General features: G+C 33.8%; 1 protein-coding gene across 1 annotated transcript; it reads left to right on the forward strand.

Moving 5' to 3' along the window:
- Positions 1–437: 437 nt before the first annotated feature.
- Dlic (dynein light intermediate chain) lies at positions 438–22,108 on the forward strand. Its single transcript, XM_068765170.1, has 9 exons — positions 438–591; positions 843–1,033; positions 3,240–3,443; positions 10,339–10,550; positions 12,772–13,001; positions 15,503–15,614; positions 16,039–16,179; positions 16,781–17,015; positions 18,026–22,108. Exons 1-8 carry the CDS (start codon positions 518–520, stop codon positions 17,006–17,008), a joined length of 1,392 nt encoding a protein of 463 aa, XP_068621271.1. The 5' UTR covers positions 438–517; the 3' UTR covers positions 17,009–17,015; positions 18,026–22,108.
- Positions 22,109–22,558: the final 450 nt, after the last annotated feature.

Below are 22,558 nucleotides of genomic sequence, written 5' to 3' on the forward strand. Positions count from 1 at the left end.
GTAAAATTACAAATATATCACGATGAAAAAAAATTAAGTAAGATATATTCGTTAATATTTATTTTTTTCACAACACTGCAAGCTAACTTTTAATTGTTATATTCGTTAATTAAATACAAAATTAGTCAATTTTTAACGCTAAGTTGAAAAAGAATTACTAATAAAACTATTCACATTCAATGTGAATAGTTTTATTAGTAAATCAAAGTATTTAAAAAATAAATGTACAGAGTTACACCGTCAAAGATTGAGATAGTTTTAATATTGCCAATATTTCTTATTAGACGGCATTTGCAAAATTGCATTGGAAAAATTGTGATGATAAATTAAATAAATCATTTAAATTTATTTCTGTAAAAATCGTTATTCTCTACAAATATACAGACACTAGTAATACTAACGATCAGGGATTATTTTTAGTCTGTTCTGTCTGTGGCAAGAGTGACGTATGAACAGCCGAAACGAAAACGAAAGAAAAGCCCTCAGTGCCGTTGTTATCTTCTAAAATTCCTGAAGAATGGATACAAACGGCCACGCAAATGGGCTCAGATCCAGGAAGAAAGAGAACGGTGACGGGAAAGATAATTTATGGTAATAGTTAATTGTTATTTCACGAGTAACATACAGCATCCATATAGGGTATCCAATGTGTCACACCTACGTGATGTCAAGATTCGTACCTGAGAAATACACGAACTAGCTGCAACGAACACCTTTGTCTACTAAATATATCATTTTCACAGTATCAGCGTTTATTTTCATACATAATTACACGAACATGTTGTCGTGTTTGTTGTCTCATTTTGTCGCTGATATGCAATTAAGGTGAATGCTTCTTTCAGGTCTGCGATCTTAGAAGAAGTCCAAAATCAGGGCAATACAAAACTACCTTCAAATAAGAATGTCTTAGTGTTGGGTGACAATGAAACTGGTAAAACAACACTCATAGCAAAGTTACAGGGTGTTGAAGATCCCAAGAAGGGGTCAGCGTTGGAATATGCCTATATAGATGTTAGAGATGAATATCGCGATGGTATGTTATTATTTGAATCCATACTAATTTGCTTTCATATAAGTAAATCTAATAATATTTGTTTTGAATTGGTCAACCATATTTCTTGCACAGGTTGAATTCATTTTATAAAGTAAAATTGTCAAAAAACCTTTTATGTATTCTAAGGTTTGCTACAATAACATAAATAAATAAATAAATAATTGTTTAATTCTGATATGAACATTGTTTTCATAAAATAGTTCACTAGTACTAATTTAAAATAAGTAAATAATAAGCAAAAAGAAAAAGAAGTTATTTTAAAGCTTGCCGGATATAAAAGTTAGTAACATAACTAAAAACAGTAGTAAGCCAAGTGCAGAATCATGATTCAAAAGATACCAAAAGGCTCATAGGTTTTATACGCCCTGGAATGGATTGGTTAGCATACACTTGCTGCTTAGACACTGTAGTATTTAGATGGTGTACCAAAACATCCCATGACTATGCATGGTATGCCTTGCGGGGTCGCATGAAATAATAGTAAATTAGTGTGCATGTACCCATGCTTGTACTGAGTGGCATAACCCATGGCTTACGTTTCCCATGTCAGCAGGTATCCTTAGGTATACTTTGCATAATACAGTGCCCAGCACACTCTTGAGATACTGCTGTCTCAAGAAATCACTTTTGATGCCACAGAATCAAAATAAAACATGTTAGAGGCGCAGGTCCAGTTATTGAGGACTACTTATTCACACCTATCTTAGAAGGAAAATGTTTTTTTTCCAATTCAATTTTTTTTTCACCATGAGTTCTATTTTTTTAACTCTCTTTTTTTCTTTGCAATATCGCACATTACTCTGGCTTACTAGTCTTATATACATCACCTTTCTTGTTTCTCCTTCACTCCTTAAATATCACAGTACAATTTAATTCTTGTCTTTGATCATATACCTCATATTTGTCTATGTAATTACATTCTCTTGCAATTTCTTTTATTTTCTTGTTATAATAGCAATTGAGATTTTATAAATTTCTGATCCTACCTGACCCTCACTGCTCTGTTTTATTTCTATCCATTAAAACCGATACAATCTCTTTGCTGAATTTTAGGAATGAAGGAGGCATTGTTTCTTATGTCAATCCTTATCTCACTTTTTCTCCTATTTCAACCTCAATATATTCTTATTAGATAAGTTTGAATATATTTCAGTTAATTTTTAAATCTACCAGTGTGAATAGACTTTTAGTTGTCATAGTCTTCATGCACTCATTATAGTTATATAAAGTCAAAATTAACATATGTATTAATATATATATGTTTATTGTATTGCATCACCAGCTGTAAGTTAAGATTATGAACTAGGGTGGGTGTTCATACGATTCTTCAGTATTGTAGTGATGGGACCTTATGCACAAGTGTATAGTAATTAAAAAAAGATAATTCTCACAAATGTTTAGTCTAACTCCTTCATATTGGGTATTACTTCTATACTTTTTATATATTCTGTAAACGGAACAGGCGTAATAATGCTACTTTTATATACTTTATGTGGTTCCATGTTATTCAAATTGTGTAGTTGATAAATCTGTAGTTGCTCTTTTACTTGGAATTATTTTAATGTAATATTCATTATTGTACATGCTCGAAAATGTATACCTACTTTCATAATAGTAGAGAGGCAATTTCTTCATGACTACAATAGTATGGAAACAGTAGAAGTATAAATAACTGGTAGTTAATTTGTACAAAACATCCATATTATATATGAAAATACATAAATATGTAGTACATATACTAATATAATAATAAATAAAAACATCAAACTGACTTGGATCACACTTCCTTCAAAAAGAATAAAGAAAAGGAAATGAATTAAAGTATAAATAATAATTGGTATAGTAATTATTTCTTATCAGTTTTCTTAAAAAATAGGTATTGATTTAGCATGTCTAGTATTCAGCGGTAAATCATTCCACAATTGAATGGCCTGTGTGGTAAAACAATTAGCTAAACAAAGAATAAATAATAAAGAGAAAAGCATTAACCAATAAAATTGCAAGACTTCTCTAGAAGACTATAGGCCCACCCACCAGTTGGGTGCAATGAGCTTTTTTGGTTTTACTATAAGGGTGTTGATGATATATGTACATATATTATATATATATATATATATATATATTTATGTTATATATATATATAACATAAATTGCATTGTAAAAAATTGATTATTGCTTGTTTTAGACCACACAAGACTCAGTGTTTGGGTGTTGGATGGGGACCCAGGTCACACAAATCTGCTCAAGTTTGCACTCAACGAAGACACATTCCCACATACCCTTATTATACTCACAGTGGCCATGACCACACCATGGGGTATACTAGATCAACTCCAGAGCTGGGCGTCAGTGCTTGGCGATCATATAGATAAATTGGATCTCACTCCAGGTAAGTTCTGATTTGATATTAATTAGTGTTTATTTGCATGCTTACCATTACTACTTTAATTCTGCTGTTTAATAATCATATACAGGTTTTAGATATGGTCAAATGTAGTATACATTAGTAATTAAGCAAATTATTTAATGATTATATGGGTTATGAAGAAACAAGGAACATATACCAAAACAGTATGTTAGGAATTCTTTTTAGTACTAAGAAGTAAGACTGAATTGTAAATTATTTATAAAACCTCAAAATTATTTGAGACATGGTGTAATTATCATCATAGTTTCAGCCGTAGGAGTTCCACTACTGGCCTCCACACCTATTTCTAATAATTTTCTTATGACCTTGGCATTGTTGTCTGTCGACCTATTGGTACATCCAACTGTGGACGTCATATACTGTTCATCTGTTCTCTGCGCTTTAAGACCTGATCATTACTTCTTTTACTTGCTAATTTATTAGGATTGTCTATGGATCACCTCATTCCTCATTTTGATTATATTTTGTATATAATATTTTGTTAAACTGCAACATGTTACTGTTTGCATAATAATGATGTGAAAATACTCTGTTAGGGTGCCATGGAGAACTGGCTAATAATAAAATTATACTATAAATAAAATATAAAAAGTAGTTATTGACATCATCATTAGGAATTGGTATAGACAAAGTGGTTTATAGATGATGATGAACATAGTATGTGTTTATGTATTCTAAACAAGACTTAGTGCTATTTTCAAGAATATCGAAACATGTAGTATTAATATAGATAACTTAATTCCTGTCAAATATACTCAAAGGCCACACAACTATATTGAACAACGTTTATAATCTAGTCAGTTAAATAATTAGGAGTAAATTCAAAGTTAATTTTTATACAGATAAGGTAGTAAGTAAGCATAAGGTTTCCTTCTTTAAGTCTGCCAAGTTAGCTTGTGACAGGCTTAAATTCTTCTATAGCGCATTTATGGAACCAACTTCTAAAATAGGATCATTTAAAATTTAGTTAAGACAAGGAGTGTGGTCAATGAAAATGAATGCCAATACGAGGTGGCCTTTCTGAATTTGTTCACCGATTGCCAGACCTGAGTAGCATATCTGACCCCCCTGGACTCACAATGAAGTACAGTACACTCAAAATGAATTATGTCTCTTAATTAATAAATTTCACTCGTTAATACAATTATTATTATAATTGATTAACAAAAACTATTTATGCAGTAACGCAGACCTAAATATTCTTTGTAAAAATAGTCTTGTTTTAAATAGAATATTCATAATTTTACCTTAAAACAATATTATTATCTTTGTTAATATTAAAAACAAATAAATTATAATGTAATCAAACAAACACTACACAACATTAGTACAAAAAAATTATTAATATTTTGTTACGGATGTTCACCGCTGGACCAAAGGCCTTTCTCACACATATCCAACTGTTAAAATATTCTTTGAAATTATCATAGCCTTATTCTATTACTTAGTCATACTTGTTAGTGGTACTTTGGCCGGCGTTCAATGAGACAATTGAAGTAATTTAAGTTATATTCAAGTTAGAATATGTCTCGAGTGGGGTATCACATTGTAGCATCTATTAGTGCATTCAACTATTATAAGCAATTGTGTGTTATGAGAAATGCAGGAACTGATTGTTGGTTTCGTCATTGTATATTTTAGGCTCTATAAATAATACATATCGATAATATATTCAACTCCGATGAACAGTGTTCGTGAAGCTCTGAAACATCTCGTCCAAAATACTGCAATGTTTGAAGACTAAGGTATTTGATCAATGTATGGTGCCAGCGATGACTTGTGGATCCCATACATGGTTCCTTAGGATGGGCTATATAAGGCTTCAGGTCATCCAGAGAACAATGACCAGGAAAGCTATGCTCTGTATGCTCGAATCAAAAATGAGGATCAAGGTTATAGACGTAGGTAGAATAATTGTTCGTGTGAAGTGGTAGTGGGGGGAGCATATCGTGCAGGCGATGGCCGTTGGATCCCAACAAGCTTCGAGTGGTGACCACGAGAAGATAGACATGGCGTGGGTAAGCCCCCACTAAGTGGACGTGGGCCAACTAATGCCGGCAGCGCAAGACTGGTCATTGTGGCGATCTTTGGAGGAGGTTTATTAAAAGGCTTTACAGGCTTGCAGTGGGATTTTTTCGGTTGAAATTATGAAAATAATAAAATTAAACAAATAATTAAATGTATAATTCCAGTTATTCGATATTATCAGAAATGTGATTTTAGAATGAATGCGACGTGCAAAGCGTAGGGTTAGCACTGTAAATATTTTTTAATAGGAAACAGGTAAAACCAGAACTGGTAAAATAAAATTAGCTGTAGCTAAAATGTCTGTTACTAAATAAAACTGAGAATTCCATGTTAACGGTACGCCTAGTTCAATCGCAATATTTAATATAGTACTACCGAAACCGCTGTACCGCTCCTTAGTTTCACTCGACAAGACGGGGGGAGCATCGGCTGCTTCGTTCCGTCTCGTCTAGTTCGCCGTTAACGCTTGCGGCGGCGTACATCTCTTTTTCTTTCCCCAACTTCACCCCGCTTCCTAAGGCGGCAAAATGCTACTCTAGTTTCTTCGTTAATGTCTTTTTCGGTATGCTTGATATGATTGAAAGAACTTGTCAAGTCACAGTTGTAATAGAAATCGGCCTACCCACGCGGGTATAAATAGTAGAGTATGTAGCAAATACGAATAATCAACATAGATAGAAATAATAAGAGCGTCCGCACCATACAAATGACCGATGTAGACTGAAATCTTGCGCCTGTGTAAACGCATCCTTATCAATAAGACAAGTTTCGCATTATATAGTATATTATTATAGTTAGTTATATATATAACTTGTCAGCCAAATAAAGTATAAAGGCGACTATTACTGTAAGGTATATTCTGATAAATATTGAACTAAATGGCGTACCTATTCAGGATTAGCTTTAACAATTTTTTTTAATTGATGTAAAAAAACTGATTTATGTGTTTAAATTTTTTTCCATTATAAATCCGGTTCGATGATGAGGTATGAATTGATAATGTTATCAATATTAATGTGTCTGTCTGTTGTTGTTTTCTGTTTCTAGTAACAAACGTAAACGTTTATATATACGTGTGTGTGTGCGTGTGTGTGTGCGTGTGTGTGTGCGTGTGTGTGTGTGTATTTATCGAAGTAACATATAAAATGTAAAATTCAGCTTATGTACATTGTAACAAAGGGTGTGGCACGGGCATATAGATTGTATGTCAGGGGTGGTCAACCTACGGCTCGCGAGCGGCTCTTGGAAGTAAAATTGATGTGTCCTAATGGCCATAAAAAACGGCACCTGAAAGGTTAATAAACGAAAGAACATTAATATAATTAATACATAATATAATTTAATACAAAATAAATATATTGAATTAAAAATATTGAATTTAGTTCAATATATTTATTTTGTACTACTTGTTATATTTTCAATAAATACAATTACAGTAGTTTAACTACTTTTTTGCTTAGTTACGTATTTAAAACGTATTTCATTTTGTTTCGCGAAAAATTTAAAATTTTGAATAACGGCCCGTGCTATCATTGAGCTTGGCCACCCCTGTTACATGTATTATAAAAGGCTTGTCTAAAGACGCAGTTACTTTGGAAATAAGTGAAAAATTTAAAGTATTTCAAAACAAACCTTTATTACTAAAAGTATAGAGCATAAAATTCTTTAATTATTAATGAATGAATATTTACCGTTGTGACCATGCTTTACGTCTTTGCCCGTAAGTTCCGGCTTAAATGGCATGCGATTAACATACTTAGTGCTCAAGGTATTAGGTTCTAAGTTACTTGAATGCCGCATTGATAATCCATGAACTTTGTTAGAATATTAAAATCCCCATAGTGTTTATTTCTCGATTGTGACTCAATCTGTTACGTCATCGTCTTACTTAATCTTATGTTAAAATGAACGGGTTTGCTTTCTGACTGATCATAAATAATGTGTTTTATTTACACATCTGTTCTCAACGCGGAAAACATATGTTAATTGTGTAGTTCTTTATTATGTATATATACGCTTCTTATGCGTAAGAATATTAATAAATTGAAAAAAATGTCATGTATATAAGGTTAGCACGTGTTATACTTTCCTTAAGGCTTTATAAAATAAAGTAAAAGTTAATGTCTTCAAATTGCCTCGTAATTTTAAGAAATTGATTGAATATGAACTTGAAATATAAATTCTTTTATATAGTGTGACCAAACCAAGGTTCCCTCGTGGGATCCCTTGAGTTTCGTCACTTAGCGGCCTCCCAATCCGACAAAATGGGAATATGTGCGGCCCGAGCCGAAGCTGCCCCGGAAGTCCTCGGGCTTCGCTTCTTTAAAAGAGGTTTTAAGCTAGGCGCAATCTGCGTCGTGCCACTTCATACCCGCGGAATCTGCAAATGTCATTTGGGCAGCAGTGAGAGTACATTAAAAAAATAAAGCCATCTTTTATATTGGTTACATTTATTATCATTTTTACTTTTAACATTTTATCTTAAAGCTAATTACTCAATTTTCTTGTATGTACCATACCTAATTAATACTTCCTTTTTACTTATTCTCGGTTGATGTTGATGCTGTTAGTCCGGGGGCTTATACAGTTTCATCGGAACCGAATTCACAGAAAAGGAAAGCTTAGTTCAAGGAATGGAAGGATCTGTGAACTTAAAATTAAGTAATATATGGTCGGGCGAGTAACAGTTGCAAGAAATCGTTCGCACGTAGTAAAGCGCTCTACCCGAGTAGAGCTGAGTGGTGTTTGTGTTGTGTGTATCCGGCTTTGGACGGCAGCGTGGACCACAGACGAGCCAAGGATGGATCGGGCGGCTGCCCCCTGCTAAGAAGAGTCGGCTAGAAAGTAGCTTCTCGCTCTTAATCGGCTAGGAATATTCTTGTAGCTAGAATATTTTACTACGTCACCAATATCTATATATGTAGTAATAAATAGTTATTGAGTTGACATTGAGACACACTATTTATCACTAATTAATATTTCTTATCTTTTTCTACGTATCCAATACCTTTTCTAAATTAACTCTATATTTTTATAGTTCTTATGCGTGCTATCTGTCATAAAAATAGAAGGCATTTGACATATTGTTAAACCTTCTAACTCTATTACCTAATATCAATTTAAAGAGATGATATATTTAAATTTACTTAATTATGTCCTTAATTTACGTTATTTAATCTCCCTAACTACGAGGTGTTAATCCAATCGCTGCATTGTGGTTATACAGGGGTGTACTTTACTGCCGTTCTTACACAAAGCCTCTTCAACTATTTTATAAATTAGAGCGAGGAAGGGTCACCTGCGCAAACCATCGCATTTTTTATTACAAAAGTGACCCCAAAAAAAAATTCGTCTGAATGCGATAAATTCTTCTCACGTCGGGGCGTATTTGGAATTCTAGAATTCTAGCCTTAACCCCCTTGCTCCTTTAGCTCGTTGAAACTCGGGCCTAAATGTAAAGCGCCAACGGAAGAACATCACTGTCACTAGATTTACATTCTTACACTTAAACCTCTTTTGTTTGCCACTTCGTAGGGTTTATTATTAAATTTCAATATAATAATGTAAAATATTTTGTAACAGTAACTATGAGACCTGTAATTAACTTTGGTGGCGTTGATAGAAATTAACATTTAATCACGACCCAGGCTTGTGATGTTTACGTTAGGCCCGGCGATCTGTTCATGATCCTGTCCAATCATTTTCATGTTTGGGTCAAAATTTTCATCACGGGTCAGACTCGTTAACCCTTAACATGGCAGATTTTTTTAATATTACATTAATATTCATACCACTTGACTTTTAAGACCCAAGGATGCCAACAGAAAAAACTGTACGAACGTTCGAAAATAAAGAAATTACCTAAACATTCACATACATTTGCGTTCAAAATTGATGCCACTATATTTTTTTAATTCTGATGTATCTCTACAGATACATTATCAAGAAAAGGGTTAAAGCACAGCAAGGTGTTAATGCATGAAAATATAGAGGATTTTGATTACGGTATAAATTAAGATGTAAAAAATATGCCACGAGTAGTTGAAAACATAGTGTTATTCAACCAAAAGTTAACGACGTCAATATACATCGTACGCAATTCGGCTGTGAATGGTGGTCAAGTCGTTCTCGGGGATAATTAACTTGTGAAAGTACTCGAGAGTTGGAAAAGTGCGCTTCTGTCAAATTTACAATGTGAGATCTTTTACTCGCATCGTCTGTTAAATAACTATATTTTTTTAACAAAATATCTGAAAATTCACTTCAGAACGTCCAAACTATTTTTAAAATATAACGAATTTAAACAGTTTGGTTTTCTAGTCGTTGAATTAGCCGTTACAATATTTTTAGTATCATATTTTATGCAATTAACTCGAATATTAATACATTATAATGCTAATTGTAACTTTTAACGTGTGAAATGTTAACACGTTCCGTGCCACGGTAATTTTTAAATATTTTTCATCCAGGCCGTTCGGGGCATATACGACCTGCATTTAAAAATTGAAGTCGTTTAAGACGTATGCTTTACACTTTTTCTATACTGTAAAGCTATAATTAACGGGAAAAAGTTATAAATTTTAATATGCATTACGTATTACGTATACGTGATGTGAAGTTATATATATTCGACTCTACAATTCATTTATTAATAGCCATTTGTTTTTAAATGAGAACTGCAAATGGCTTGAACGGAATATGCAGCGGGGGTTGTATACGCCCCACATGGCATGGAATGTGTTAATAAGTGTTTAATGTAACAAGTGCAGGTAAGTTAGAATTAAGATCAGTGTAACTTCGAACGTCTACCATTATGTAAACTTTCCAGAGCAAAGGCTCGACAGTAAGAAGGCACAGACGCAGAAGTGGCAACGGTATACCGAGCCCGGGGACGAGCTGGAACCGGCCGCGTCGCCCATGAAGCGATCGTCACGAAACCTCGCGGACGAGCTGGCTCACGATGATGACGATGACGCCCCGCTGCCCGAGGCCGTGCTCACCACGAATCTCGGCCTGGACATTGTAGTCGTGGTCACTAAGGTGAGCAATGACATGTTATACCCTACTGTTTACCATTGTTGACACATATATGAATATTACACCCTTCGTCGTGTAACTACTGGTATCAAACATGAAAATTCCATCTGTCACCGTATACAACCGGTATCTTATATAAAAATTATTTTATCGCGGGTCATGTGCAACTATGGACGCACGTGTATATATTCTTTTTATAATATGACAGCCGTTTTTGGGGCCTCCTCCTTGTGTGAGGTAGAGACGTTACAAATTCGGGTGAAATGAGGTTTTTAATTCTTATTCTGCATTCTATTTCGTCCTTCAAATTGTCTTTTTTATTTCTTTTACTCTTCACATGATCTGTCATTCTTTTCTTGCAGATCTTCCTTACATCTTCTTCTATTGTTTATTTACATTCCTAGATCACAGACTATTTATCCTTATTTCATTTATTTACGTTTCTTTTGTTATTTTACTATTAGAGACTATGTTACTACATATTTCTAAAAACCTTACTCTGAATACTTTTTCGCTATACCTAAATCGCATATGTATTATATGAGCCGCTCAGATGCTACCATTAGCCATAAAAATTAAAAATGGACCTAACCCCATGGATAAGTCCATTTTTTTGATATTTTCTGATTTTTGGAAATTGTGTTGAAATAAATAATTATCTTAGTTATTAAAGAATTTACTCGTTGGTTACTTCTTTCTAGGTTAGACAGCTCTTAAATTATTCTTCTTTCTATATTTGTTGGTAATACTGAAAAACAAGAAATTCATAGCAATTGTAACGGTTAGTTCTAATTAAGTGCTAAAATTTTTAAGATGCTGTCATTATTTCAATAAAAACTAACGTTTTTATTTACACATCCTGTACATATTTTGTTTTATTGCACAATTTACACCTCCAAAAAAGACTTAATACACTTTTCTAATTGAATAATAAATCAAGAATTTTAAAAACTAATGTATCAAAAAACTTTAATTTTCTAAATTTTTGTGTTTTAACTTAACCGCATTGGCTTCTCAGCGGCTCATATATTCCAGCACCATGGCTTTGTACCACAGGTGGATCGCACGTGCAATCCATTTAATACGAATTGTAGTGAACAGATACATGATAAACACTGAAAATAAAAACAAACTCGTAACGCCTTAACCCTTAATAGCCTAGAGTTTCAATTTTGATACCAATCTTTTAAACCGAATGTTGACATTACTATTAGTTTTTTTATAGGTTGGCTGTACGTATTTTACTGTTGTATAATATTCTTTCCAACAAAATTAAAAAGAAATCTATTTTTCCTTTCATCTAGACCCTCAAGCAAACACAGTAATTTTTAAAAAAAAATCACTTTCGTAAATCAGGCTACAAAGGGTTAATTTTGTCTTCAATAAGTTAACAAATTCTTCATGTGTCTTTATATCAGCCATTCCTTTTCTCAGTTTTAAATCTAATTTTAAAGTATGTTTATTAAATAAATCTCATTTATAGTAATTAAAAGTTTTTAGTTGGTTTGTTGATTCATTTACATGATTGATATAATGTTCACGTGAAAATGAACTATATTTCATTTTAAAAAAAGCAACTGTTGAGTTTCTGACCGGCTTCTAATATATCAGCATTAGCTAGCTTATAGTTTGTAGTGTTAAAATAATCTACTATTGAAATGTTTCATATAAATGCCTATACGAATAATAATGTTTTTAATTTTAAATCCACCGGCGGTTACAACTATTGGTTTGCAGACTAATTGTATTACTTAACCTTTTGAGGCACGGAATTTTAGAAAATAAAAATACCCATCTTGCACAGAACTTTTATTTCTTTCAAAATTTAACAATATTAGTGTGTTATTATTAATAAGGATATACAATGATATAAAAAGTAAAAAAAAAACATAATTCTGTTATTAAAATTTTCGGTTTCAACACTTGATGAACCTGTCATATGATGATAAACCTTACCGGCGCAATCGAGTATTAATTTTTAACAATTGCTAATGGTGTTGCCAATTACTTTAAATAATAAAATTCATAAAAAAATGTATGAGCGCGCAACTATTCCAATATTTCCAAGTGGGTCGAGAAATGTCCCACCGTGCGTTGTTACGCATCAAAAAGGTGGGACATTTTTAATACCAGCGTGGCCCAAAGGGTTAAACGGTCTCGCTAAGTTTTGATATAAGACAAAGATCTTAATTTCTTTAAAAAAAATACATGTATGCATTACCAGACGGACTACATGAGTACATTAGAGAAGGAACACGACTACCGCGACGAGCACTTCGACTTCATGCAGCAGTGGGTGCGGCGCTTCTGCCTGCAGTACGGCGCTGCTCTCTTCTACACCAGCGCCAAAGAGGACAAGAACTGCGACCTTCTCTACAAGTACCTCACGCACCGGATATACGGTCTGCCGTTCCGGACGCCTGCTCTCATCGTCGAGAAAGACGCCGTGCTCATGTGAGTTACGTCTTTATGTATAGCACTGTGTGAATTGCCTAGGTTTCTACGTTTGATGGTAGTTGTGCACAATAAACATAAACTTCCATATCTGTTGTTTATGTGTGTGCGTAAATAATTGAGTTTTTAAGAAGTAGACAAATGTTAAGCCGTCTGCTTTCAAATATCTCATGTGCGTCTTGAACTGTATGTCTGAAATATCTTAGACAAGATCGCACATATTATAGTCGAATAACAGGAAAGATGTAGCCATTAAAATGTGTGTTGGGTTGTAATTACATAAAATGTTTCATAGAATCTAAGCAACTGACTTATACAGGATGATTGTTTATAGGTATAAAAGCTCTTAAACAGTGTATATATAGCAAATTTGCTATCAGTGTTAATTGTACGCCCTATCCAAGTATCAATAGTTTTAGACAGAACGTAATGATAGTATAGTAAGAAAATTTTAATAATTCAGATAACTACATATTTGTTAATTATTGTTTACTATCTATTCCTGTAGATTTTATACTGCCAAAAGACAAGGGATACCAACTTTTTTTTCCTAAAAAAATGAGCCATGTATTGACACCTTTAAACCTTGTACACATGTAAACAATTACTTATATTAGGGAGATCGGAAAGTAATGTCGTTTTTGCGTATGTCGATGATTGTCATTTGATCACGTTGTATACTAAGGTTGTTGATGACGAAGGCGAATATGTTGTTGATTAGAAATAAAAAATGCAGTCATGTGAATTTAACTTAAGAAAGCGACATTACTTTCCGGTTCCCCTAATATGTTGATACAGAACTTTGTGAATAAATCACAGGAGTTATTTTAATTTTATGGGCGATGTTCGAAACTTGCTTTATTCACTTTTTAGTTCATTTCTGCAAATGTCCATACTCTCGTGTAGTTTTGTATCAGTCGTAGATAATAGAAATCGTGTCGCGATGACGCCGTGCGGACAGATGAAATGACTCAGTCGCTGCGACAGTGCATGAGTCACACTTTATATTGAAGATCGATAGTCCAGTCGCACTGCAGCACAAGTACGGGGACATTGTCCAATTCTCTGTGATTTGTGATATGGTCAATCTATTATGTATCAAAAGAAAAGTATTCATTTTCATGTCAATAGATCGACGCACACTATAAGATATAGATAAGCCTCCCCCAAGGAACGCCACGATGACCGATCTTGCTGCGCTGCCTACTTCCAGCGACTTCTTGAAACTTCCCGGGACCTAGACTATGCCATCGGTCCAACTGGTGTATCAAAAGACAAATGTTTGACATTTATAATTTAATGGTTTAAAATCTTCGTATGTACACCTTTGGTATTGGATTAAATGTTCTTGACACTTGCTTATTTTTTATATATAAAAAAGTTTATAAACACAATAGATTTTTAATTACACTATATATTAGGGGATTGGAAAGTAACATCGCTTTCTTAAGTTAAATTCACAAGACTGCATTTTTAGCAAGTTTTTATTTCTAATGAACAATATATTTACCTTCGTTATCTCCAACCGTTTGCGGTCTTGTATAGAAATTTCCAATGCAGGAGCGGTAAAAATCAATCGGTTTTTCTATAAAATATGTAGACAGAAATGACATTACTTTTCCCCTAAAACATACTAAGCTTTCGGAGTACGATGCGTATTTACTTTCATCATAGTATCTATTACTCTTTTTACTTCTTGCATTTCTTTTACACATCATCTTTTATCTCCCACATCTCTTCCCGAGTTATCACAGAGTTTGGTTTTGAGTATCACAGAATTAGTTACTAATAATGGCTTACGTCTATAGTTGTATTTTCTTTTATCGTAAAAACAACAACAATTTTTACAGGCTTAAGTTAAATATCAAGAAAGTGTCGTCTTACTTGACTCTGAGAATTTATAATAAAATATTTATTCTAATTATCAATTCGTCCACCCAGGGGCGGATCTAGCTCGTATAGCGCCAGTGTGCAATGAAACCCTGGCGCCTCCTAAGCCTGACCCCACTACCCCGCGACTATAACTATTAACTTTGTCGTCGTAACAAGAAAGTTTTTTCATATTCCAACAAGCTGTTTTATAAGTAGGTGTAGCTTACAGTATGGTATTAGTTACGGCCTTTCTTCTTATGACGGCAGAATAACAAGTAAGAAAAGGACCAATATTTAGCCACTTCCGCACATGTAGTGGTAGTCGTGCAACAAAGTGCACCGCCCGCCAGCCCGCTGATAAATGCGTATGCGGTAAACAATGCGAATTAAATAACTGCCACCGTTAATTCACTCAACACGTGTTTCACCCCTTCACGGGGCATCTTCAGGAGTTATGTTACACCGATTAGTGCCAAACACAGAGTCAATGTTTTTCAGAGATTCCATTAAATAGGCAAAATAACACTCGTTAACGTTGCCGCGGCGCCCGTGTGCATTGCACACCCTGCACTATAGGTTAAGCCGCCTCTGCGACCAATGATAATTAATTTCCCGCGTTTTTATTGCAGCCCTGCGGGGTGGGACAGTATGAAGAAGATCAGCATACTGTACGAGAACATGCAGTCGTGCAAGCCGGACGATTACTACAGAGATATCATCGTACAGCCCGCCACGAGGAAAGTCAGTGTCAATTTTTAAAAATATCCTTTGTTTTTACTAGATTGTAGCACTTATATCTTTAGGACAGACACATACGCATTCTATTGTTTAGGATGAAGTCAATTCTGTTAGCTTACAGGGCTATATCTTCATCAAAACAGAGGTCACAAAACGGAAGGGTCCGTGGACTATTCAAAATTTAAATATCGTGGATGTAGAAATTAGCAATCTTACACCAGTTTGTGTAATGTAACGGACGTGAGTGTGCGGCTCTGGATGGCAGCGAAGACCACTCAGTAGGATTCTGTTCCTACCTTTAACTACCCTCACCCCGTTATATACAATTGGTCATGTCTACTATAATCAAGTGTTTCTTCCACTTATTATATATAGTAAAAACTAATTATTACTAGTTCTCAGTGTAAATTGTTGCGTGTGTCCACAGAGCGGCGGGCTGCGAGAGGCGGAGGTATGTGCAGAGGACGAGCAGGCCTTCCTCCAGCGGCAGCTGGCCGCGCTCCAGGCCGGGTCACCAGCGCCACGCGCCGACTCGCCGCTACGAACAGCACAGCGCACCGCCGCGCAGGTACACATCTGAAATCAACCTTATTCCACTACATACAAATTCCATTTTATATTAAACGTATTTTTAATTTATTAGGATTATTAATGAAGCAAAAAATAAAGTTATAGGTGGATATAAAACCAGCAGACGGCTTATTACAAAATTAAATGGGAGGTAAACTAGAAATGATGTCCCTTTTCTAGACTTCTCTTAGCAGGTTAAACTATCGGCAAACAATGTAAACATCCGACGTCTCTTCCAAAAAAATACAACTTAAGAACGTGAGGGATATCCAATGATTATAGTGTTAGTTCTGGGTTAGGCTCTGGGGGAATTGCAGATCACCAGAGTACTAGCTCAGACTCACGGAGTCGCCAAATCGACTTTAATTAATAAGTCTCAGATTTATGAAAATTGGCTATGTAAAAAACGAACAAATATTTTATATAGTACAGATATCCAAGGGTGCCTTAAATGTTTTGAGATATCTTTAATCGACAATGAAACATTTTAATGACCGTATCACCTTATGTCAAACAAAAATTACGTATGTCGCAATTTATTTATTGAACGGCCCTGCACAAACTTACCCAAGAGAAATAAGCTTATCATGTTTGAACAGTTGGACGGCACGAAGATCACGATGGGCGGCGGCACGCCGGGCAACGAGGGCGTGCTGGCGAGCTTCTTCAACTCGCTGCTGTACAAGAAGACGGGCTCGCCGGGCGCGCGGCCCGCTGACGCCTCGCCAGCCGCCGCCGCAGCCGCGCGCTCTGACGCCGCCGCCGAGCTGGACCGCCTCACCCGCGCCAAGCGCGCGCCCCTCGACCTAAACGCCTCCGACTGCTAGCCGACCGGTGTGTGCTGCGTCTCACTACTACACTACGCTGTACCATATGGCCATACACTACACTACTTTATAGCAATGTACTATACTGCACTGCACTGTTCAACACGGTACTATAATGCATTAAACTGTGCTGTACTACGCTGTACGATACTACACTATACTACATTACATTACACTGTACTTTACAGCACTGCTATGCTGCACTACACTGTACTGTAATACGTTGTACGACACTGTACTCCATTACACTACACTGTACTGTACTACGCTGTAAGACATTACATTACACTACACTGTACTTTAGAGCACTGTAGTGTACTGCACTATGTTTAACCACAATGCACTATACTACGTTACACTACACTATACTACACTACACTGTACTGTAACTTCAGTGCGCTCACTATAGTAGTGCTACTACACTACACTACCATACTACACTTTACTCTGCTAAATCCTTACTAATTACGATATGTTAAACATATGCTATGCTTCATACACTACAATATCATATACTACACTACATTGTATTACTTAACATTGTACTACACTTTACTCTGCTACATCACATGTTTGAATCACCTCATGAAAATTCACTATGAATTAATTTCTAGTTATGGCTTCGATTAGGTTGCAATACTTGTTCATATTATTTGTTCATTACTCCAAGGGAAAAATACGATATGCAAGTTATATTTATAATGCATGTTTTAATACCCTTTATTAAAATATTTAGAACATCCAGAAGACATGACCGCTATATTCTCGGAGTATTTATTTTGTTTCCGATACATGCAGTGGTAGATTAATTATTGAAGTTCTTAGTTGTATGCTCTTAGCACAGCAGTTGTAGTCGAGATGATTGATACTTCTCACAATTCCCTATCATTTCTCCCGCTGAGGTGCAGAGGTGACCTTATTTTGTTATTTATTTCGTAAATACTTCCTACGTATTTACGTACGTTACTTTTTCACAGCTCTTAAATAAATTTGAAGTAAATAAAATTTATTTTCCAGATTAATTAATGCGGCGAGCGACCACAAACTCAGTCTAGCTCCGGTCTCTTCCGAGAGCGACGCTTGCGCACCGCGCCAACAAAAGTTTCAAACTTAGTCTATACATTGCTGGCTTGTACTTCGTTGTCAACGCGTCGGTGTACTCACGCGTCGTTGTAAATCGTACACATCTATACCGTCATCGTAATCACGTCGCGGTGTCGCTTGCAATTGGCAATTTGTAATCATGCGCGACCGAAACGCGCTGTGATTGGCCGGTTGAATTCAACGGACGATTGCTATTGGCGGGAACTGGTTGATGTAAAGTCACCGCGGTAGCTTCGCGGCTCGCGTCAGTACCGGCGAAGAGTGATTTAAATGTATTGTTTATATAAAGGATTAGAATATATTGTAAACTTAATTTGGTCGAATGTGGGGCATTTTTCGTATGAACTAAATAATTAACTGTATTAAACTCGGCATATAAACTATGAAATAGAGCAATAAACAACTGAGACGTAATTTATCAAGAATATAACCCAATTTACCAATTTATATCGAATAAGTACTTCTGATTTATAAGATAACTCTTGTGATAAGAAAAATGCACCCATTCTTTCAAGTAGGAGCAACTTTGTAATACATTTCCATTACAATACAGTGAATTTGAAACGAGATAATACTTTCCTATTTCGTAATTGTTTTATTTTTAATGTGTTTTATTGATATTAAGTATTTATTTAGTTAGCCTCAAGTGTAACTGGAACGTGACTTTATGGTTATGTGACGGCAACAAAATGTGTCTGGGATTTTTCCTGAAAATCCACATGGACTGTTCTAGAATCGCTTTCATAATTTCTTTACAGTTGACCTGTCGTGAGTGTGGCCATCTCTATGTTAAAATTCCCAGTAAAATAATATTTTAATAAAAAAAATCTGTTTAGATGTTTTAAAATATTTAAAATTGAACGTAGATTTTACGCGGTATTAGTAGTATTAAATAAATCATAAGTACGCCATAACCACGGCGGGACATCTGTACTTAATTATACTAGAAATGGTCAGGACTGAGATTAGCCGGGTACTAAAACATGTGATCTTCTGTGAAGACTGGCCGTGCGACGTTCATGCACAATGTAGTCACATTTTTGTACAAAACTTTCGATTTTGTAACAAACAATGGCAACATTTGTTTACCGTTCGCCCAGTTAAGTTTCTCTAAATTTGTACATTTATATAGCAACACTGAAATAATTTCTACCATTTCAGTAGCACATCAAAAATTTTTACTATCGTCTCTGAAGTATTCATTTCCAATGTTGCTATATTAAAGCTACTAAAAATAATAATAGGAGCTTTAAAAACTGTGGCGGTATGCGTACAAAATTGTGATATATGTGATTGTTGCCGTTTCTTTAATGCCGCTGATAAATGTACGTCTGATTGTAACTTTTTGGGCAGCTATTGTATATGTTGACGATTACTGTAACATATTCGAATAATAGAGACATCGCACATTGAAGGACGGACAAACATTTATCGTTGGCATATATTTTTGTGTTAGTTATTTTGTCAGTTCACATGTTAATTCAACAGTTCGTTCATCCTATGTGTAAAGAATTCTAGATTGAAATTAATGGTGACCTTTATTGTTGCTTGTAGTAATTGAATTTATTTATTTTGAAATATACTGAACGATTGCTCGCAGACCTCTCGGATAAATATGAATAAAATGTACTGTAATACGAGTGTATATTTTATGATTCGGATTCTGTTCGTTTATGGTGCAATACAGAACATTCCAAACATGGTTTGGTGCTTATTATTATAGTAAAATTATCGAATACATCCTGTAGTTTCATTTAAAATAACTCTTGCCCGTACGCTCTCTTTCACAAAGTTGTGGTTAGTGATTTTATTTAAGCATTAAAGGTCACTATTATTATGCAGTTTTAACAATTAAGAGAATATAGATACATGTAGATGACCACAGACCATATCGTAGGTACTTAAAATATCTATTAGATTCAATGAAAATCATAATAAACCGCGGATACAGTGGGCTTTGCTTCTTCAGAACAGATTACTAAACTTAAGTATTTATAAATATTAATTATTGATACAATTTTTGGGATTTGTTTAACTTATTAACTTGCGTAATGTAGGTAGTATATAGTTATGTATTTGATAATATGACAAACTTATTTACAGACTAATTTCAAACACACTAGCAATTTGTTTATCAAATGGCAACTAATTTTTTTTTTTTGCTAAACATCTCGGACCTAAGAATAATTAAAAGTTGTAATTTCGGATACAAATTATTTTTAGAGTTTCCTCTTCAGTATTTAAAGACAATACTAGTAGAATACTTAAAAAAATGTACAATTAAAAATTCTATAAATAAGTTTGTCAAAGTATAGGCGATATATCAATGTAAAATAATAATCTTTGGGTGTAATTATTGGAATTTCGAAAAGTTTTTAATGGTTATAATATGACAAAGAAAAAGGCTGGCTAATTGTCTATTTTTGTAATGGAGTAAAATGTGAGGTGGCTAATCAATGAACGTATAACGACCGTAGACAACGGGGTTCTCGTTCCCGCCAATTGGAGTAAAAAAAAAATGAATTGTTTGTTTATGGTAATGTAATGGAATAAATGTTAGAGCTATGTGGGCATAATGTAATTGTACGTAAGATATCCGTTATAATTATTACTCAATAATGTTTTTGGTACAAATTAATTTCTTTTTATATCTGAATGGCTACTAAATTATTCACTATATTTTATTAAAAACTCATTTTTAGCCATCATTATTTACAGTTTGAATTTGTGTTTTGTAAAAGTACCGGTAAAATATTTACTATTTATTTTCCATTTTATTGCTCATTTTTTTCTTCTATTATTTATGTGCTAGTCAAATTATGATTTCAACTTATGCATAGTTTTCACTTTTTATTGCGTCTTCTCTGTGATATGAATAATTAGAACAACGTAGTGTTTTCTGCCTGCACATATATAATTAGCCACTTATCATCCTCAAACTTAGACGAAAAAGAAAATAAATAACCATTTAAATTATATCACTAAAAATTACATGGATTATCATTTCATTATTTATGGAAAACAAATCGCTTAAAATAAATATCACTTTTATATTTATTGATTACAAAATGAAAAAAATATTAGAAATGTCCGCACAGTGCAGAATTTTATTTTGGTTGTTTTTATTTTTATGTTTTAAAAAGGTGATTTAGTAATAAATTCTCTGTGAATGAATTTCACGCTTAAGAATAGTACATAATATATATTTATAATAAACCTAATAAATGTTCTGTATTATTATAATTAATGCCTAATTTCTCACATATGCTATATAGATACCGACATAATACTATGTATGTAAATATGTATTTATTTTAAGATAAAATCGAATAATTTTAAAATATTTTCATTGTAAGCATCACAAAATTCCTGAAAAATAAGATTTACAATTTGGTTAAAATAATTAAAAAAAAACAAGCGTAATGTTACCAGTAGTGTATTCATACACATGCAAAAAATAATGATTGTTACGAGGTACAAATTGAATAATTATTAATGTTTACCAATACTTATTTCTTTATTTGGGACATTGTTGTTTGACTTAATTTTTCAGTTTTTATCATTTGAATCCTAAATAGGTTTTGTGTGATGTTTATGATTAAAATTAGCCAATGTGTCCTAAAATAGTCCGCTCAATTCATCGGTATAATGTTGGTAGCGTATGTTTTCCATTTAATAAATATGGGGTGTTTGTATTACATTTCGCGTTAGACTTAATTCTAATCTAAATTGTAAACCGAAAATATTGCTTGATCACCAAAATTAATGGAAGTGTTTGCACGGCAAAGACGCAATTTATGTCTGTAAATGTAGACTGAAGTCAGTTTCTTTTTATATATATGAGACAGCACACTCGACTCCGTAATAAAGCACTGTTACAGAGTAAGCGAAGTGTATTTCTTACTCCAGTATTGTAGCCTGCAAATCTTGATTCTTAAGCTTATTGGCGATTATTGTACAGATTTTGAAATAAAATAGCACAGAAATTGTTCTACGGATTTGTATTTTATTTAAACAAAAAAAAACTAATCAATTATCCTATAGATGAAAAGAGGCAGAAAGTGGAGTTATACCTATTTCTCATAAGTCATTTCTTAATATTAAAAAATATGAAAAATAATCCAATTTTTGACTTGAAATTTAACTTTTACGGCCTGATTACAAAATTCTGTGAATAATTTGTTATCTGATTGAGGCATGAGTTTGAATAAAAACGTCGCTGTTGTATTAAATTTACTGCAAGAAAAACCGAAATTCTTTCCATCATCTCTTGAAACTCTATATAATATAAGATTAATTTGTTTTTTATACAAACAAGGTCACTACCGATATATAGAAAATAGATCTTTTTAAATTTATATACATGTCTTTATAAAGACATTAAACCTCAAATACTTTAATTATTATACACTTCTTTAAATTGAAAACTGCATAAATTGCAAAATT

Source organism: Battus philenor, unplaced genomic scaffold (assembly GCF_028537555.1).
Source record: "Battus philenor isolate CCGP_79_NKW_IND1 unplaced genomic scaffold, ilBatPhil1.0.hap1 SCAF_2, whole genome shotgun sequence".
NCBI lineage: Eukaryota > Metazoa > Arthropoda > Insecta > Lepidoptera > Papilionidae > Battus > Battus philenor.